Genomic DNA, 21,191 nt, shown 5'->3' with positions numbered 1-21,191 from the left:
GTAGGTAGCATTAGCTGATAACATGGTTGGTCCTGGCATAAAACTATGGTGGCGGTCGGTTTGCTAAAGTTTGGATCCAAAGACCAGAAATCAATAGAAATCGATTTATGATGTCACAGTGGCTGAGAGCATTTTTCATACACAGTGAGCAGATGGTGTCACCAAGTAATACCTAGCTTTTGGTATCTTCTATGTATCCTGGCCGACATCACCGATGACATGGAAACTAGCACATAGAAAAGTATTAACAGAAATATAAATGCATAAATAAAGTATTGCTGAAATAATGCAGAACAATATTGCTATCAAAGTCTAGGTTTATTTTTTCAAAGTCTTTATTTTCACAGTTAAAATTTTAAAGCTTTTCATTACTAATTACTGAAAGCTTAAAGACTCACTGCTTATCATTATGATGCCTGCAGGGGTCCATTCAAGGTGCAGTAAGATTTTACAATTCCCCGTTTTATTTCTAACTCATTTTTAATGGTCTTTTTTGTTTTAAACAAACTGCCTTCAGATTACTGAAATCTCTTTTTTCTGTGATCTGCAAGTATCTAATCACGCATAAGGTAACAGCGCCGCGTCTTATTCTGAAACTCTCATGAATCGAAAGATGTCTAATACACCCCTGGCTCTCTCTCGATGGCCTTTGTGATGGCCTGTGAAGGTGGTTTACTTCACTCGTCTACTATAGAGATAATTGATAGCCCCCAGTACTCATTACTTTTTCCTATATTCAAATCTGAGTAAATGCATAAGATTTGCCAGCGTAAATAACCTGTCTTAATACCTTGGAATTGACTGCTTTATTACTTAACAGTGGCATTTAACATAAAGCAATAATAACTTGACTTCTTTATTCTTCTTTATTTCTTTTTTGTTGGCGCTGGGGAAGTAATGTGTGTTAATTTTTCAGCAGCCATGGTGCATTGTTGGGTGTGTGCAGTACAAACCTTTTATCTAAGTGAGCACTTTGCACCAGAGCTGTTTGAGAATAAAATCTAATTATATTTGCTCGGTCTAGTTGGTCACCTCAAGCTACTTTTCCTATCCTTAAATCTTTACCTCGTTTTTTTATAATGCATAAACACTCAGGTTTTACATAAAGAAAATAATCAGGAAATGTAACAACGCATGGATCATATTTACAGAGAAGATACAGCTAATGGAAAGTAAAATGAATGATCACAATGAGCAAGCCACCAGTGCTAATGAAGGAAGACTGATAGGAAATGCTGAGAGGATGGGGGAGGAAGGGGCTGCAAGGTGGAGGATACAAATTAATGTGAAAGAGTGGGAAGAAGGAATCAACTTTGACTTGTGGAGATGGATATGGCGAGCACGTCCCACATCACTTAATGAGGGGGAATGATGGAGTTGAGAAGTGACAGAGGGGGAGATGGAGATGGAGTGCAGTCAGTGGAAGAGTTTGGAGGATGAATAGTTTCGCATGCTGACAGTGATCTGGGAGAGGGGTAGTCTAGACTGATGGAGCAACTGCATTCAGGTACCTGCTTCAGGAAGTTGATTGGTGGAGGTTGGTTTAGTGATGTAATGCTGTCCAGTGAGGTTTAACTTAGAGTCTAGAAACTTAGTGTTGGCTAATTCTGCTCGACCGTCTTTAGATTGTTGGAAAAATTTCACGTTCTTTTTTCATTTATCATGTTGAGTAAACTTCAATCAGTTGGTTTATCATTACATGCCAAAGATGACAATAATAATGATCCTAGTACTTGTTTCGTTGGTTTGAACAAGAGGTACAAAAAATATATTCTCCATGGCTAGTTTCCAACTTTGTTGATGTGTGCATGCAGTGTGTAAACTAATTAGAAAGGCATATTGGTCACGATACCATCTTTTATTAACTAGCTGTGCACGGTGTTTTATTTTAGTTTAGTTTATTTTTTTAAGAATTTTTCCTGTTGTAATTTTCCTCTGTAGTGCAATGTAAAAATTTAAGTTGATTACACTTGTACATTTTTTTTCCTACCAGCTGGCAGAAAAAGAAAATGTGATCTCTATAACACATTTCTTTTATAAAAACTACCAAACTTTGTTTGTTTTGGGGTTTTTTTGTCCAGGTAACTCATTTTTATTGTATTATGGCTTAAATTATATATGAGAGCTGCTTTAGTATGAATAACAGGTGGGAACCTGAGAAGTTAGCAGACCATTTTTCCCCATAAGATGTTTTCTTTTCTAATTTTTTTTCAGGAGTCAAAATTTGAGTTCAATTTAATATTACAGAGAATTTAAGATACACCTTGCTAGCCATGCTAGTTAGCCTGGTATGCGCACTGTTCATATATAATCTATGAAAAATACCAGTTGTCATTATGTATGGCTGAAAAAGTGCTTCTATTGCTATTCGGGCCTTTTATAATGCCTTAAAATATACATGCAAGATAATTAACGCTAGGAACAGACACACGAATGTATAAGCAAGCTTCAACCAATCCGATAATTAGACATCGCCGTTCCACTGTGCAACAGAGTATTTAAATCCTTTCCAAAATGAAGAAGCTAGAGTTGAAACATATTCATTAGTGACATAGTTAAGGTCGACCGGTTGATGACAGAGGTGTGTGTCACAAAGTGAAAATGGTTGTAAAGATCTTTATTTACCATTGCTTTTATCACCTCACGTGCTGGAAATTTGCATGGAAGACACCAACTTATCTGCAAATACTTGAAAACTGCTCACCAAGCAACTAAAAATTGTGAAGAGTGTGAAACAAACTGTCAATGCAGATAATTTGCCTTCAAAGTAAAAGCCATGCCTTATTGCTGAAACCAAATGGCAAATTTCACTTCAAATTTTTAGCTTCAGTTTCACTACTGCTTGGTTAAGTAGTTTGCAAGTGTTTGCAGTCAAGTTGGTGTCTTTTGTGCAAACTACTGCAACCATGGCAGGCTGGTGATTGTTTTGATCCCTGCTAGGGATTGTGACCAATTTCAAACTAGTATATGTAAGCAACCTCCTGCAACCACATACCGGTCACAGAATGCAAACGTTTATCTACTGACCAGTGGTTACCAGGCCGTCACTAACCAGTCTCTAGGTGGGCATGAAGGACGCTTTACCAGTGACAGAAGAGGAATACTTTCTAGTCTTAATATTCCATGATTGTGATTTTATAATTTCTTCAACAGAATGGAAACCAAAACGAGTTCTGTGTCTAATAGGATGAATTTGTAATATCATTCTCTTATTTTTTTTTAAATGTTATTTTCTAGTCCTGTGGATGCATGCTGGCAATAACATCCTAGAAACTTACACATGCAATCATTTTAAAATTCTTCAAAAATTATGCACTTTCCATAGTCTGAAGTCATGCAGTGATAAAAGTAACAGTCCCCTATTATAAGATCTACATCCTCTTCAGCTTTAGTCACACATGATGTTGATAAGCATTGTTTGCATGCTGGCTCGCAGTCTCACATCTGAAATTAAGTGCATTCATCTCCACTGTGCTGAGAAGGGTGGTAATTAAAATGTGTTGGAATACCGTGCAGTCATTACAAGACCTGCAATGAAGCATCACTAACAGATCTCAACAGAGACGAGGGCTTTGGGCAAACTCAAACTTTAAACCCAGTACTTTTCCGTGTTTAAGGCTGTTTTGATTAGAAAATAAGAATCTCTGCAGGTTGGAGTTTGTTTATAATGCGGATGGTAGTGCAAGTTTTGAATGAGAAGATTTGCGGTTTCATTTACTGTATCGGTCCTTGTTGAATCGTTGACGTCCCTGCAGGTGACTGAACTAACTTTTCTAAGACATTGATTGCCACACATTCTGTGGAGGAAATAATAACCTTGCAGGTAGCTCTGCTGTCTATAGTGATTTCCCCCCCAGCGAGGTACTGACAGCTCATTACCTCAGAATTCCTTCTTCACACTGATAATTCACCCAGAAAGCCATGCATGTCACCCCTTGGTTTCTTTCCCTTTGATGAGTGTGCTTCATTTATGTGAATGAGAAGACTTAATTTTGCTTTTCAGTTATTTTTACTGAGACGGCTGAACGTCAGGTCATACCAGCATTTTTACAGCAGACAGTCGACAGGAAATACCAGACTTTATAGATCATCTCGATGAGATAAAGTTAATCAATCCAGTTTAAACATTTATGTAGATTCCTGCTTAGTCGATCTTAAACATCTTAAACATGGCAGCACTGACCAATCTTAAGTTAACAGTAATAACCATAAATGAAATGGAAAGTCAAAAATTGAGCGATGATGCAGATTATTTGCACTTGGTTCTTGCACACCTCTCGTCCCTGTGATAGTGGCAGACATAACAGGGTAAGACTGGAGTCAGGTTCAGCATCTCAGAAGAGACGTACAACAGGTTTCAATTTAAGGTCGCGCCGTTGCTACTTGCACACAGGTTTGAGCAATAACACTGATTTTATTGGATGTGAGAGTTTAGTAGTGTATAGTCTCAAATTTTATATAACTGTTAAAATGTAACACAGTGAACTTAACAGGGGAATGATTTAATGGAATGTGATGTACAATAAATTGTGACAAGGTGAAGTAGTAAGCATAGTTTTGTGTGTGTGTTTCTGTACATCTCCTGTACAAACGTGATGTTTTCTTTCTTTGGTAGTTTCTTAAAGCCTACATGGATTGCATGTACCCTCGGGTTTAATTTGTCCATGACATAATTGCTACATTAAAGTACTGTACCCCACAGTGTTTCTGTTTGGAACATTATCTGCTCAAGAAACAAAAAAGCAGCAAGAGGGACATCATGCAGCAGCAGATTGTGTGTGGGTGAACAGGCAGGGATGTTTTTGTGCACCCCCCCCCCCCTCCTTTTTTAAAATAAATACATAAGAAAACAACATTACCTTTACTGTCAGCCCTTTGGTTCTTGCCTGGGAAATCCTCTTCAGTCACTGCTGTATCTGCGTCATCAGGAGCAATTTTTACCACTTTCAACCTCCCACATGATGGCAAGCTTGAAAAACAAAGCGAGGCACTATGGGAAACAGAGGTGCTTCCCCTGCCTTCTTTTTAAACCTTGTCTGTCATCTTGAAGCAGCTTGAAGGATATTTTATTTTCATTGTGCCTTTCTAGTGTAATCTGTACTAAATGTCCAGAGAATTGCTGTTAAACCTTTTTATTCCTTACCACCATAACACGTTTTACAGTGCGAGTCCGTAAAATTAGAATCTTACATGGTTTCAAGGGATATCCTTATTTCCAAGGTCATTCTCATGAAAGCTCTCCGTGTCAGTGGGGTTTTCACCTTATTAAACGAAGATCAGCGTGGATGTCGACGAAACAGCGGTGCGGGTTTCTTTTCTGAGCTGGTTTTAATTGGCTGTAAGGTTGGGACTCGGACAGGAATTCCACCTCGGTGCCCGAAGGTATCTCCAAGAAGAAAAAGTGGGTTCATTTGCATAATTAGGGTTGGAACATATTAAGAGGAGAGGCACAGTAGAGTAATGAGCCAAGAAAATGAGAGTAAGAGTGCAGAGCGGCATATGACACCAGCCATGTTTAGATCTGAACGCAGCGAATCTCTCAGGGGAGGCTCGCTAATGAGTTTGATTTGTCTGGAGATGAGTCAAAACAGTTGCTGCCTCCGCCTTCTCCCACTCCCCAACTCTGAATCTGTCCTCCTCAAACAAACACCTCCACCTCCTGTTGATATTGTTGTTCCAGTGCACAGGGTAGAATTGGCACAGCGAGCGATTGTACAGCAGCCTTGTTTGGTTTTCCAGTTTTGGAGATTATGCTTGTGGAAGAATCGGCAGATACTTTATGGTGCTGAACGTCCCCTGCAATTACATATGCCACACCATCCCAGTTAGCAAATATTTGACGGTGCAGAGACTATGAACCTTATTGTCATGCAATACAGTTCTCACATTTATCATGTTTCAGTTTGCTGTTGTGCTCGTCTATGTTTGCAGACATCGCTGAATTGTTAATACATGGCCAAAGCACTCAGTGTACCTTTTTTTTTCCCAAATCTGTGATGCTACTATGCTTGCATTGGTTGCAGTTATCAAATTATCATACACTTTTTTTTAGGTTAGTTAAATATTCTATCCCTTTAATTAGTATCACTATATCATCATCATGTGTTATAGCACTCCCTGAAGAGTGCTTGTCAGGCCAGTTGTGATATTTATTAACCCAAATGAGCCTCCACACACCCCAGGGATATCTGTTCTTACAACAGGGACTAGAAAGAGAGAGCATATTTCTCCTGTTTTGGCTTCCCTTCATTGGCTTCCTGTTAAGTCCAGAATTGAATTCAAAATCCTGCTCCTCACATACAAGGTCTTAAATAATCAGGCCCCATCTTATCTTAATGACCTTGTAGTACCATATCACCCTATTAGAGCACTTCGCTCTCGCTCTGCAGGCCTACTTGTTGTTCCTAGAGTATTTAAAAGTAGAATGGGAGGCAGAGCCTTCAGTTTTCATGCCCCTCTTCTGTGAAACCAGCTTCCAGTTTGGATTCGGGAGACAGACACTATCTCTACTTTCAAGATTAGGCTTAAAACTTTCCTTTTTGCTAAAGCATATAGTTAGGGCTGGACCAGGTGACCCTGAATCCTCCCTTAGTTATGCTGCAATAGACGTAGGCTGCCGGGGGATTCCCATGATGCATTGAGTTTTTCCTTTCCAGTCACCTTTCTCACTCACTATGTATTAATAGACCTCTCTGCATTGAATCATATCTGTTATTAATCTCTGTCTCTCTTCCACAGCATGTCTTTATCCTGTCTTCCTTCTCTCACCCCAACCGGTCGCAGCAGATGGCCCCGCCCCTCCCTGAGCCTGGTTCTGCCGGAGGTTTCTTCCTGTTAAAAGGGAGTTTTTCCTTCCCACTGTCGCCAAAGTGCTTGCTCATAGGGGGTCATATGATTGTTGGGTTTTTCTCTGTATCTATGAAGCGCCTTGAGGCGACTTTTGTTGTGATTTGGCGCTATATAAATAAAATTGAATTGAATTGAATTGAACAACAGTGAGCAAGATGGCATCCAGTTACAATAATACCGTCAAGAAGAAGCAAGAAACCAGAGTTGACAAAAACTAAAAGCTGCAATATATTGCCAAAAGTATTCGCTCCTCTGCCTTCACACGCATATGAATTTGAGTGGCATCCTATTCTTAATCCTTCCAAAGCCGACTCTTTGCAGCTATAGCAGCTTCACCTCTCCTGGAAAAGCTTTCTACAAGCTTCAGGAGTGTGTTTATGTGAGGTTTTAACCAGAGACACATTTGTGAGGTCTGACACTGATGTTGGGGAAGAAGGCCTGGTTGTTTCCTACTATTACGTGTGTTTATGCAAAGCTAAGCAGCTGCTGACTGTAGCCTCTGATTTAACACTTGTAAAACTACCCTGTGCATGAAGAGAATGTGGATGTTTTGTTTATAATCCACAGGGTTGGCTATCTACCCAACCCCCAAAACAACAAATCGGTCATCTAAGTCAGCAAATCGGCAACCAATCTCCATGGTCTCTTTATTGACAGTACACAGATGAGTCACTTTATGGATTGTGACAGTGGGCAGAATGAATAAGAGCAGGACTTTGTTTGTTTTTGTTTGTTTCTCTGCATCTAAGCTGTTGGATCTTATAGATGTCAGAGTAATTTGTTTTAAAGCAGATAATGAGAATTTTCTTGTTTTTGGAAATCGCTTGAGAAGAGGAAACATTAAGACTTTTTTTATGAATAATAGTTGATGATTGAAAGTCATCTGGTAAATGTATAATCCGTCGTGCTGTATGGTCACTGATAGAGAGAAAAGCCGTTCTGGTTGTGTTAAAATCAGTGTTTTGGATTTTCAGATTTGCAGCAGCTGCTTTTTCCTGTTTCACACTCAAGCTATCGATGTCTGCTGGGGGAAGATGGCCCCAATTACTTCTTGTCTATATGTGATTAACAGAGATTTGCCTTTAAACTCTAAGTGCAAGGGTCTGTTCAACACTTATCTTCTGTCCAGCTCACCTCAGACATGGACCAGTAGCTTCAGGCGTGCTCCTGATTGTGCTCCAAACCACATTGGACACATGGAATATGAATTTACATTTACATTTCTAATAGTTTGAGTAACGCAGAATGGTCGAAGACGCCTCGAGATAATTTATCATGACCGGTGTCGTTTTGCATGTATTGCAGTCACATAAGTGTTGTCTCAATCAGGCGAGTGCATCTCTGAGCTGTTAACATGATTGGCCTTAATTAATTCAGAGTTTTCTGATATCAGTCCCAAATGTAGTCTGCAATCAAGTGGGTTTTTTTTGCCTAATTGAGGCCAAGTGCCACACTAAATTACTTTATGGAAAATTGAAAAATTGGATCATGGCAGTTTTATTGCTGTTTGGTTACAGGTGGATATGTGAGAGGGGAAGAAGACAGGAAAGAAAGCCAAAGCCCAAAGCTCATATCCTGCTAGTGTGTACTGATGCTTCCTGGGAAGATATTCAGAGGGGAGGAATAAGAGTTCAAAAAGTAATATCACGCTGTAGCACAATAAGTCCTCAAAGTTAAAGCTGCAGAAGGCTAGATAAAAATGTGTACAGCCAAATAGTTTCAGTGTAGGCCTACAGGGTGTTCTCCTTTGCCGCTCAGGTGCAGCGGCTGTGGTTCATACTAAAAATGTTGTTACAACTATTTAATAGGTTACTGCTAACTTTAGCAATCATAGTCCTTTGGGGATGACTTTTAATGACTCCAGTGCTTTCTGACACTTGTTATAGTGTCACAGTGATGTTGAGTTGGGGTTTTTTCAGTGTACCTGGCATATAGGGTTGTTCCAAGCTTCTTGGAAAACTTTTGTGGATTTAGGTTTTCTCCATATTGTCTCTCTCAGTTGGTCCTTGTTTTGAATCTGTGGGGAGATTGCATATTCTTCCAATGTCTGTGTAGGTTGTCTCTGGGTTTTCTGGCTTCCCCTCACAGTCCTGAGATATGAGTGGGGTTGGGTGGTTTTAAAGTGGTGATTCTGCCCAGGGTGTACCTGCCTCTCGCCCTATGGCTGCTGGAATAGGCTCTAGCAGCTCCATGACCCTGAATTGGATACAAAGATGGATGGATACATATCAGTCACAGTTTTTCCTCAGTTTAAGAATAAACTATCATTCATGATAATGTTCTCTTTAGCACACTCCATGTGTTTTAATTACTCCAGAAGCACAGGCATGGTTTATTTCTATATAACTCAGAGCAGGAAAAATCATTTATCATAAAGTTGAACCTTAATTTCCTGTGGAAAAAAAATGGTAACATATGTATTTGACTAATAATTCTTCATAGTGTAAACAAAGTTATTTTTTTGCCAAGATTTTCTCTCTTAGGTGCTGAAAAGATGACGTTGTAGTAGGAGTGCTGCTTCCTTTGTACACACGTTAGACCAGTATTGCTGTTGGGGTAGCTAATAATTGCCCCCAGCCTGGTATGTCTACTATAAATATGAAGGATGATGTGATTCGCAGTCTTTGACAATGAGGTTGCTGAATGGGTAGTTGACAAAAAATGTACAAATAAGCAGTTTACTTTATCCTCAACTTATAGGCTGTATTGGGATTTGGACAGAGTGCGTTTATCTCTTAAAGCTCCAGACTACACAAGCATTTTCATAACCAATTCTCAGCATATGATAAAACCACAACTGGAAAAATTATATACAAGCATCTGCACTGGGAAAAAACCAGCAGTTAAAAAAGAGTCCACCCCTGCAGAGCTAATGGGTTGCATCATTTCAACCAGGCATTTAAGAGAATTATAAGTTGTTTGGATCCCATCTAAATGCTGCTACATGGGTACATAAATTGACATAAAAACCTACACATTTAAAAACTTTTTCCATTGTCTATCAAGGGGCTGGCATAAACATGCGAAAGCTGAATTTCTCTCAAACCAATTGTGGAGTTTTATTTTATTTTTCCCCCTCAAAATTACAAATGCCGTTTGAGGCCTTCCAGAGTATTATAGTATGTATGGAATTCATATAAAGACATTTGTGGCTCCAGAGGAAACTGCATGAAGTGTGTATGATCAGCTGGAACTGAAGTCAGCTCGTGTGCAGTGAGAAAAATGTGAGCTTACTCAAATCTCTGTAGCTGATTGTGATCTGAGCCTCGGAGCTGTCGCCTACATTAAAGTATTTGCATAACACCCAATTCTGTATGTTGAGCAAATTATACCAAGTTTTCTAAACATCCATCATGGGTCTGAGAATATTATTAAAGGTCAAGTGTAAAGGATTAATGATAATATAGTGTATATTTCCATTTTACAGTTACATTTTTTGGGGAAAAATATATATTGTTTCTATACTTTAGTGGATGCTTGTCAATCAGCCTATTAACAGTGACAGTGATCTGTTTTGAACACACAAACACAAAGATGTTAGGCAACAGATCCTTTAAGTCCTGTAAGTCATGCGGTGGGGTCTCCGTGAATCGGCCTTATTTGACCAGCACATCCCACAGCTGCTCGATTGAATTGAGTTCTGGGGAATTTGGAGGTCAAATCAATGCAAAGTCATTGTTTAGCTCCTCAAACCATTTCTGAACCGTTGTTGCTTTGTAGCAATAGGCCTGCTGAATAGGCCACATCCATCAGGGAACACTGTTTCAATGAAAGGCTGTGCATGGTGTGACATAATGCTTAGATAGATGGTACGTGTCAAAGTAACATCCACATGGATGGCAGGACCAGAGGTTTCCCAGCAGAACATTGCCCAAAGCATCACACTGCCACCGGCTTTCTTTCTTCCATTGCTCTGTGGGCCAGTTCTCATGTTCACGTGCCCATTGTTGGTGCTTTCAGCAGTGGACACACTGACTGTGTGTGTCTGTGCAGCCATGCACAACAAACTCTGATGCTCTGTGTGTTCTGCCACGTTTCTATCACTTGGACTTTTCTTGGACTCCTTTGATAGATACTGACCACTGCAGGGACAGTCTGTCCTTTGTCAAACTCACTCAAATCCCTAAACTTGGCCCATTTTTCCAGCTTATAACACGTCAACTTTCACTTCCTCCCTAATTCATACAGGTGCCACGGTGAAGAAATAAACAGTGTTATTTACTTCACCTGTTGGTGGTATATGTATACTGTGCACTTGTTCAGAATAGTGTTAGCTAAACTTATACCCCCACACTCTTGTTACAGTTTATTAACTCTCTCTATAAACTGCTAGAGAATCCTCTGAGGAATCCCACAGCTGTCCAGTTCTAATTTCAGTTTTTCCTCAGTGTCTGGATGTGCTGTGGAGGTCACAAAAGGGGGCTGTGGGTTGTTTCATCATTCTGCTTTATCCACAGTTAGGTCTGGCAGGAAGTCAAGACTTTTTTTACAGGTCATCCCAGTATGGGGCCACTAAAGTGTAATGGCACACAGCCATCTCACTATTGCTCTCCCACACTATTGATCTGTTTTATTTCGAGACGCTGCTGTATAGCAAAGATACTAGAGCTAAAGCGTTATTTTCTCTTATCACACTCACAGTTTAGTGGAAACAAAATTGTTGAGGAAAAAATCCAAGTATCTGGTAAAGTGTGAACCATGTGCTTAAGGCGGGCTGCGTTATATCATGCCTCGGTTGTTTCAATACAGGCAGGAAGGCAAATGGAATTAGAAAGCAATGGAAAACAAACAGAATGAAAATATTGAAGTTTACCACTTTATTTATGCATTTTTTACATGTTAGGATCACCGGTGGGAGCATGTTAGTCGATGGTGCTGTTTGGATGGGGTCTTTACATTGCGAGGACTTTGGGTGACATCTGCCTTGTGTTGACACTGCAGGCTTTGGCACCTTAAAACCAGATTTTAGCTGAAATGAAACAACATTTGAAGAGCCATGAGCCAGTCTAGTCACACTGTTGGCCTAGTTTTGTTTTTATATTCATTCATGGCATTTCTGTATTCTCTCTAATACAAGAGAGCCTCTCACATCTAATGTGATACTTTTATGAAGCACTAAAGAGCATGCTCTTGTTTCCACTCGTATTCTGACGTGTAGCAATAGGTGGAATTGTTAAATGTCTCAAAAGGTTTGAATGATCATCTTAACCTGTGCATCCCCCTTTTGAGTGCAGCTGAAAATGAAGAATAAGGATGCAAAACAATGGCAACCTTGGGTGCTGCTCTGCACACAGTGAGCCAGCAGAGTACAGCAATATTGTTGAAGAGGAAAACACAGAGATTGAATCAAGGGCGAAAAGGGAGAGAAGTATTATTTTGGTAAACATAAATCACGTAGCCACCAGTCGGGAATTAAAGCGAACGCTTTGGATGAGTAATGCTGCTGCTGCCGTGGTCGTGGTGCTCAGCGATGAGTGCGTCCAGGCTGGAAGCAGCCCTCGGTAAGGCGTCCCGAGTGGAGACGAGCCAATATTTTTCTACCAAGCTCATAAACTGCAACATAACCCCCAATCTTTCTGCTACAGGCTGCTGCTGCGGAGTTGAGCAAGTCTGCTTGTTTAGGGTGAAGCTTCTTAAATATGCTTCTGTTAACTGTTAATAATTACATACAGTGTTGGGTTTTGAGGAGAGGGGACAGATGGACAGCGATTACTCAGACCTTTTAGAAACATGTTGCAATGAGAGCAAATTTATAGCCGAGTAAATTTGCCTTCGCAAACTTATTAGACTGCATATGTTGCCACAGGACGGCCCGAAATCAGCAGACTTGTAGATGTACTGGCCTCCTGCTCCAACATGATTAACGTGGAAGTGTTTTATGTCACCTGAAGTAAGCGGGTTCCTATCATCTTTTCGTTGTAGCAGATGGAATATTTGATGGAAAGACGAGAGATATCAAATGAGCCGTTGTTATGGGGATAATTCTAAAAGGGGCAGATGGCTTTGGGGAATATCACAGGCTGGTGGGTTATTTTTAGACTTACTGCAGCACACCTCAACCTTTCAAAGCACATCCTCCGCCTCCGTTGGAGCATTCATCAATGACCCTGCCTTGCTAGCGGCCGCTGGCCGGGATGAGCTGTTAAACTCTGCTGACCTGGTCATCTGGGCCAGAGCACAACTCTTTGTTAATGTTAATCCTGCTGGATAAATCACTGTCGGTGTAGTAAGCCTCACCAGTAAGCCTGGTTTTACTTTACATGAGGTCTTTTGGTTGTGAGCTGGTCAGAGAAATCACTGTTGATTGTTCTTGATTTTAGCGATTTGTAGTGTACTATTTATTATTCAGATATGGAGTTAGCTTTAATAATTACTAGTATTACTGTAAGCCTCTTCTCTTGACGCCATTGCTTTTCTTGCACCACAAACGCATGCACGCTCATTGTCGACATATCGCTGATGTAATCAGTTTTCTGTGGCGTTAACTCTCCGTGTTTAACGAGCATTTCCTACATGAACGTGACATCTGTATTTGTTTGGCTCTAACTCATCCTCTTCTCTCTGTTGCTGCACAGTATTTGAGAGTGAATCTTAATGAGCTGTATTGACACCCGCGGCGACGCACGTTATAGTCTAGCAAACACTGGCAAATCACCCGGTGTCGGTCGTCATCCTTATCTTCACCTGCGCTCCTACTTCAAGGGTGACAGAGACACTGCGAGGGGCGGAGAGGCTTGTTTAATCCGAGTTGTGTTTTGATCGGTGGCTTTCATACTCGCAGGAGAAAGTGTCGTCTCTCTCTGTTTCCTTCCTGGTTGCTGTGGCGACGCCTGCTGCAGCGCTTCACTTCTGCCAACTCCAGCAGCATCTGGGCAGAAGTGTGTGTGAGTGTGTTACACATATTATGTAACAAGTTAGCACAGGCACCAAATTAATAAACAGATCAATTTCTCTCGTTCCTTGGAGTTTATTAATGAACCTGTCACAACCCAACAAATCAATGCATTAAAAATGAGCTGAGTTCTCTCCCAAGTCAGTTCTTGGAAAACACACACATTCCCTGTGATGCACCTGTTGCTCCTGCAGCACTTGTTGGAGCAGCATTTGGATATTTAATCCTCCTTCATGCTGACTTTTACCTAATCTGTGTTTTGTGGCGTCTTTCGCTTGCGTAATTCCCTCAGCTGGCCAAAACTGCTCTATGGTTCATTTACCACCTCATTTTCTTTTCTGCTACCCAACCCTCGTCCTCCTGCCTGGTCTGACGTAAAGTTCAGATGAGGATATTTATTTCACTTTTTTTTTTCTAGAATCTGAGAGCTAAGCAATAGTTTGGTTTATTGCTTTCCAGCCACAGATCATTGTAATTCAAGTTTTAGTAGTAACAAAAACAGGATTTGTGGAAGCACAAGCACGACCTTACTATTTAAAGAGACGATAATGAACATTTTTCTGCTTAACAGGGAACAGGCAGTTTTAAAGGGTTAAAAATAACAGTTATTGAAAGTTGTCCAAAACTTGTAAACTTTGGGTTTCATATTAAATCAGCGTTTTAAGTTTCTCACTTTGAAATATCAGAGATGAGACCTTAAGCTAACATTAGCTGAAGAAGCTGCAGTGTAGAGCTAAGACTATACGAATCAACAAATCACATCTCCTCTTAAGCTTTGGTAAATAATTTCAGACACAATCATAAATCTTAGTGATAACAAAAGGTATTACTTTGTAGACTTTGCCTGGAAAATTTGAAGCTGTGCATATAGATTTGATTGAATGACTGTGTAGATACACAAAAAAATCTCAACTTTAATCAGATTTTCATTACAAACATGTTCTCCTTAACTTGTTCTGGATTAATTATTTCCCATTTAAAGCCTGTGAGATGAAACTCATGCTTATTCAGCCTTCATAAAACCTCGACGCAGAACTTAACAGAAGGCTTTGGAGATAAACTGCGCACCGTGGTTCTCTCAGTTCTGCACAACAAGAAGAAGAACACGGCAGATGCTTTTCAAAAGCTGGAGGGACTCGTAGACGTTTACAGATACGCCTAGTGAGCCATAGCCAGTCAGAGACCTTGATCTCTCCCGTCTTGGCTGGCTTTTACTTTGCTCGTATGTGCTAATTTACCAATTTGATGAAATCCTTTTTATATAATCATAGGTAATTGCATCTATTTCTAACTCTTGTGGAATTTTCCTCTTAGCAGTGGCCCTCTTTTTCTTCCCACTTGTTGTTTTTCTGCGTTGGTTATCTAAGTCAGAAGATTGCCTCTGTGCTGATATGCAATCGAGGATGGCAGAGTAGAGAAACTGCAGCAAGTGTTCAGGCTGTGGGTGTGTGTGTGACAGAGCTGCGCGTGTGTGGGAGTTCATCAGCTCATTACAGACTAACCATCCTCTTTTGTTCGCTTTTAATGTGAAAGAATTTGTTTCCAGTTTTAGAGTCAATGTAGGCTACCTATAATTCGCACATCTCCTAGCAACAAGACTTTGAACAAACTAAATATAACTACTTGCAAAGGTGTCACTATAGGCTGAGCACTTCTGGCTATGAAAGGGTTATGTTTTGTGCGTGTGTTTATGGATGGGTGTGTGCACGCACATCACCAGAGGTCTTCCAGTAAGAGCAAAAGTCCGTAATTTTCCAAATGCTCTTCACAACAGCGTGAGGTGATTACAGTGTTGGAATAACAGCAAGCAAGTCAAGTAGATCTCTGCTGTACAGTGTAGGAAAACTTGATCATGTGCACGTCCACATGGCTAAACCTACTTAGTTTTGACACAATGTAATAAGTATTTGCAGGAAGAGGCCTGTATAGAGACAATGAGCGGATCACAGAGCTGCAGTTTCTGCTAAGTGAGTTTGTGTACTGGAAAAGGCAAAGTAGTTTGACTCGTACCGGGAAATGCATTATTTATACATGCACATAGCTATCAAATTAATCTTGGTGGGACAGCGCATGTAATGGGGGTTAAATGCATGCAGAACACATTGCAGATGGAGCTCAGTTGCTTGAGCGGCCACAAAATGATCCGGGTTTAGAGCAGGAATGGATCACTGTGCTGTTAAAGAAGTCAACACTTTCTTTTCTAAAGAAAGAAATCTCTGCATCGTCTGGCCCAGCCATCAGCTTCACATTTGAGTACTTTCTCAACTTGTTCCTTCATAAGTACTTATTCATGCCTGGTTTGTTTTTTTAAAAAAATCTGCTGCTGTGAATAAACCACATTAAGTACTCAAAACAAAACAAACTTCTTTTTATTCTAGACTACAAAGGTACAAAAAGTGTGGAAGGAGCCTCGAGCTAAATTTAGTAAAAACTGGAAAATCTACAATATTGCAAAAAATAAACAAAGACAGTTGATGATATTATCTTCATAATCCAGCCTTACTCTCAGGGCTTTTGTTAAAGTTAAATAATAATAATATAATCATAATGGGATTTTTAATTAATTGCATTGAGATCTTGGACGTCCGCTTTAACCTCTTAAGTCCCGAACTCTTTCATGGCATGCATTTTTAATTTCTCTTGGTTATTTGGGCTGATTGGGACTTTATTAATGTAAAAACAAAGAATTACGTAATTTTTTTTAACCTGATATGCATTTTAACTACAAAAATACTTTTCTTTGCAGGATATTGCACTGTTATGTGGATTGTTTATTCCAATCCTGGTCCAATACCAGCAGAGTAGCGCAGCATTTTTCAGTATAATCATTGCAACATATGACAATCTTGCCCCCTAACAGCTTTCTTTCTTTTTATTTTGCCAAATTTTTGTACTTAAAATTGAAAAATTTCAGCCAGGAAACAAAAACATGCTGAATTTTAAATATGTATCCTATTCATTTAAAATCAAGAGAAATGACAATAACAAGAGTTTCACATTGTATATTGAGTCCAAATGTCAAAGACGGGTGAAGCAAAACATGATGAGCAAGCGCTGGAACTAAACCAGAGAGGGAGAAGTGTCTACTGAGGTCATAGATCCGAGGAGGACGATGTTGTTTCTACAAAATGACTTCTTGTTGCTACCAGAGGAGCTGCACCCTGCTGGCCACTCGAAAAAATGCAAGCTTCAGCCAGTTAAAGTTAGCTTTACTTTTTAGATCCAGAAACTTCTCTATATGCATCCTATGAAATCTAGACAGACGCTGAACACAAATAATAAAAAGAAGGAGAAGAAAAGCTCTCGTAGCCCCTCAGTGTGTGCTGGTGGTAGTCTGTGTTGAGTGAAGTGTGTTCTTTAATACAGACGTGAGTCTCAATGTCACCCTCCTGTAGCTCCAGCCTCCCTGGGGCTCTCTCTCACTGGCTGTGACAGCACAGCCTCAGCTGCCCACACCCGTCCTCGTTCCCCTCCGCCTTCCTGCTGGATTGCCTATCTTAATACTTCCCCACTTGCCACCACCCCTCACTGTACACAACAGATTGGGGCACCAGCGGTGGCAGCGAGCTCAGCTCTTTCATCTGCCTGTCACACAGACTGAGCCGCTCTGACTCAGTGTTTATCACAGCCGCAGGTGTGACACTAGAAAGTATATGACAAGTGGTTTTCACGTGTGCGTGTGTGTGTGTGCGTGCACTGCTGTTATTCTCAGAGGAGTCATTACTCAGGTGATCTTTTCGGGAGCCCCTGAACTCCCACGTTTGAAGTCGATCTTCTTCTTAGCCTGCCTGGAGCGTGTAGGCGCTCAGTTCACTGAGCTCATTGTTCAAAACAAATCGTTGTGTCTCCCCCTGCACCTTAGCCAAATAGGGAACACATCAGGACTCAGTGGTCAACCTTTAGAGGAATTGAACTGAACTCACTCAGTGTGGATTTATTTCTTTTGCGGTTGTGACAGTGTGTGTGTGTGTGTGTGTGTTGGGTGGTTGTTATATTACTACAATGAACCCTTGCTAGATTTGAATGTTGTTTTTTTTATTCTTTCTCTCTTGTCCTGCCCCTACTGATCCTTTCTGTCCTCCTTGTTCTGTTTTGTTTCAAGATGTGTTGGTCAATAAGAAACCGTGTGACTGCGATGTCATCGCCGACTGTAAAGTGGGGGATGCTGTGAGCCTGGAAGTAAAACTGACCAATCGCAGCAAGAATTCAGTGGGGCCCCTGGCTCTGAACGTGGTGCCATATCAGGACTATCAGAATGGAGTCCAGAACTACGATCTGGAGGACGGAGTCACCTTCATCGGCTCCAACACCTTCTACATTGATACGGTCGGTCAGAGCCACAGTTCTATATCCATGTTGTTTCCCAGCAAAGACCTGAGCTATGCAAATACAAATCTATTCTTAATGGTGATAGGTCGTTGCAGCAGAGGTCACATATACTCAATTGTAACACAGTCACATCACAGGAGTTTAAGCTGATATTGTAATGGGCTCAGTAATTCCTAACTAAGGTAATTGCATTTTTTAAGCTCATAATTTCTGGAAAGAGTTTAGTCTTCTTAGTTTTAAATTCATTGTATGCAACAGTCGCTACCACTGATGTCTAGTAAATGAGCCAACTCACACCGAATCAATCCAAATAAAAAAATTGTGCTGAAAGCCAAAGTGAAAATAGTCATTCAAAGGATGATAAGAGAAGATAAATACAGTGTTACCCCCAAAAAGATGTTACACAGGACTAGAGAGCACTACACGCTAAAGAGATTTAATGAATGCTTTATAACACACTATAGAAAAGTTGGTGTTGGTGTGTAAATACAGTTTAAGGAGTTTACTCATGTGCAGTATTTGAAGTTATTATAGAAGATGTTTACAGCTCTGTTTTCCATATATGCTGCACATCTTGGAACGGCAGAGACAGACGTGACTTTTGTTTTGATCGATTGCACAAGTCACTGTCAGTTACTTTAAATAGAATTGAGTGGCTAAGTAGACACAGAGGAAAACACACTGGAAATTCTAAAGGTTCTACTTTTCTTAGCAAAACAACCCTAACGCCTCAAAAGACGGCATGGTCCTTTTACTCTCATCGTAAAAAAAATTCTATTGGCTCTGAAGAGATCCTCAGAGTCAGTATTTGTATATAACCGCTTCTCATTTCTGATGTTAAACAAGCTGCAGGCTGTTGAACAGGATTCGTCTGGTGCCAGAACAAAGAGTTTTAAAAGCACATGAAAGAATACTTGAATTCTTCGTTTTCATGAATGTGCAGAACTGCTTAATTCTGGCAGTCGTTCTCAGCTGAACGAGAACTTGTCTGCTCTTCATCATCAAAGCCAGTCATGCAGCTGAACCTGCATTAGGAAATGACAGCGAGGTGACCACTAACAGTTCTTACTGCTGTGTCTCTTTTCTGTCACCAGGTTAAACCCAACGAAAGTACTGTATGTGAGGGTGCCCTGCTTTTCCTTTACACCGGAGATTTCTACCTTAGTATCAAATTCCAGGACGACAGCGCTGGACGAGAGCTTCCTTTGGCCTGGTTCACTCTGCCCAGCGTCCACATCAGAGCGCTCGACACTCCACCACAGGCCGGGGCCTAAGGACTTCAAGGTCATAGACCTGACCAAGAGATCGGGCGTTTTGTTGCTGTTATATGTAAATACAGTAGCATTATAATGAATTGACATGTGAATATCATTTTGGTAAATGTTTCTGCATTTGTATAGTTAACACAACATGTGTGCTTGGGGTGAATTAAAACAAAACACACAATCTGCAAATTTGCGCGGGGTAATGTCAGGTGAAATGAAATTCTCCATCCTTTCTGAGCGCAGTCACCGACATTCACAACAACAAACTGAGGCCATTTCAGTGCAATCAAAGCAGGGAGACAAAGTAAATCGGCTCGTTTCCTGGTTAAGACAGCACAGCAACTCACACTGTTAACCAGCAGCAACACATGTTAACAATGTTGATCACTGAGGAAGCAAGCTAGCTAGCCTCAAATACAGGAAGTCATCTTATTAGCTGTGCAGCAGCATCTGATTTTGTGTAGCCCTGATTTGTCAGACTGTGGATTGCTCTGTATTACACATACTGTGTGGTTGGTTGTCAGTTGTAAGTCAAGGGGGAGTAAGTGTGCTCATGTTTTCATATTGTCTGAAAAATCAAGCTGGTTTGTTAAGTGGGTGCATGCGAACCAAAGTTAGCTGGGGGATATTTGGACCAACAGTTCCTGTTCTGTACCAGCCTCAGTTCTAACGAAGGCTGATGCATTAAAGAAGGCTGATAAAATATAATATGAAAACCTGAGCACACTTATATCTGAGCATTGCCAGCGGTTTCAAGATCCACCATTTACTTGCACACAACTACAGTCTGCTCACAAAGCCTGCTGTTCCTGGCCTGCACATTCAGCATATTCACAGGAGACATGGCTGCTATATGAGAAGAAGGTGACCTTGAACAAAAGTTTAAGTTAAGAATGGTTTTGATTTTCTCACCTCATATACTGGCTGGTTAGAAGCAGCCTGCTGGATAAGCCACAGAAAGGTAGCGCAAGACTCAACAAGGACGTGCAAAACAATGCTAGTGCTTTCTTTAGTTATTATTACTACAGTGCCAAATTCTGGGTTTAGCCAAGAGTGAACACTGAAACTGTTTCCACTGCTGTATGGACTTACCTCAGCCTGTATCAGTACACTGAATTATGCATTTGAGTCTCTTAGATTAGGCCTGTTGTGTGTGACTTATGATAGCTGTAAATATATGTTAAAAGAAGACGGCTATTGTTCATTTGGGCATCATTAAAGTTTTCATTTGTCTATCCAAGCCATTAAATATTTGTGCTTCATTTATCGTGCCCACTGAGGTGACCTTTACTATAACAGCTTTTTGCGGACGCTCGATTCTGACATTTACATTCTTCAAAATCCATAAACTGCAATTAGAGAGAAAAATATTACAGAGTAATAATCATTTTAAATGTTGAATTAATGCTGGAACAGCCGAACACCGTGTTGTTGACCGGTGATAGCTTGCAGGCTGTTTGTGCACTTTGAGTTATACACAATATATTTATAGCCTGTGATTGAGTTGCAGCTACACTGACACTCACCACAGTGTACACATCTGTGTTTTCATGCTCATTGATGCACTGGGAGTTACCCAGAGCACCCACAGCACTGCTAATAGAGTCCATTTGAAATCTGTTTTCCAGTAACAGTTGAATTTCTGCAACCTTTCAGGTTACTACAGGTTACTACAGGTCCCAGCGGAGTCTGAAAAGAAGGCTAATAACAAGCTCTCCCACCACCTGACACTGAAACTGTACCATGAAAGAGTTTGTATTCATATAAAGTTGTAGACAGTAAAAATGCAGGTTTTATAGGTGTATTTCAATGGACTTCTTTTTGTTTTAGTGCTGTGATGTTTTCTCCTGCATACA

General features: G+C 40.5%; 1 protein-coding gene across 2 annotated transcripts in view; it reads left to right on the top strand.

Moving 5' to 3' along the window:
- The window catches only part of trappc9 (trafficking protein particle complex subunit 9), a 235,203-nt gene extending 214,628 nt beyond the window's left edge, over positions 1–20,575 (top strand). For both annotated transcript variants that reach the window (XM_084919346.1, XM_084919345.1), the window contains 2 exons: positions 17,844–18,067; positions 19,165–20,575. In XM_084919346.1, the coding sequence (XP_084775472.1) occupies positions 17,844–18,067; positions 19,165–19,344 (404 nt within the window). In that variant the 3' untranslated portion in view covers positions 19,345–20,575. The remainder of the gene's footprint in view (positions 1–17,843; positions 18,068–19,164) is intronic.
- Positions 20,576–21,191: the final 616 nt, after the last annotated feature.

The sequence above is a fragment of the Perissodus microlepis genome, chromosome 22, assembly GCF_051167445.1.
Source record: "Perissodus microlepis isolate ML-2025 ecotype Zambia chromosome 22, ASM5116744v1, whole genome shotgun sequence".
NCBI lineage: Eukaryota > Metazoa > Chordata > Actinopteri > Cichliformes > Cichlidae > Perissodus > Perissodus microlepis.
This window is presented reverse-complemented; position numbering and strand designations above follow the sequence as displayed.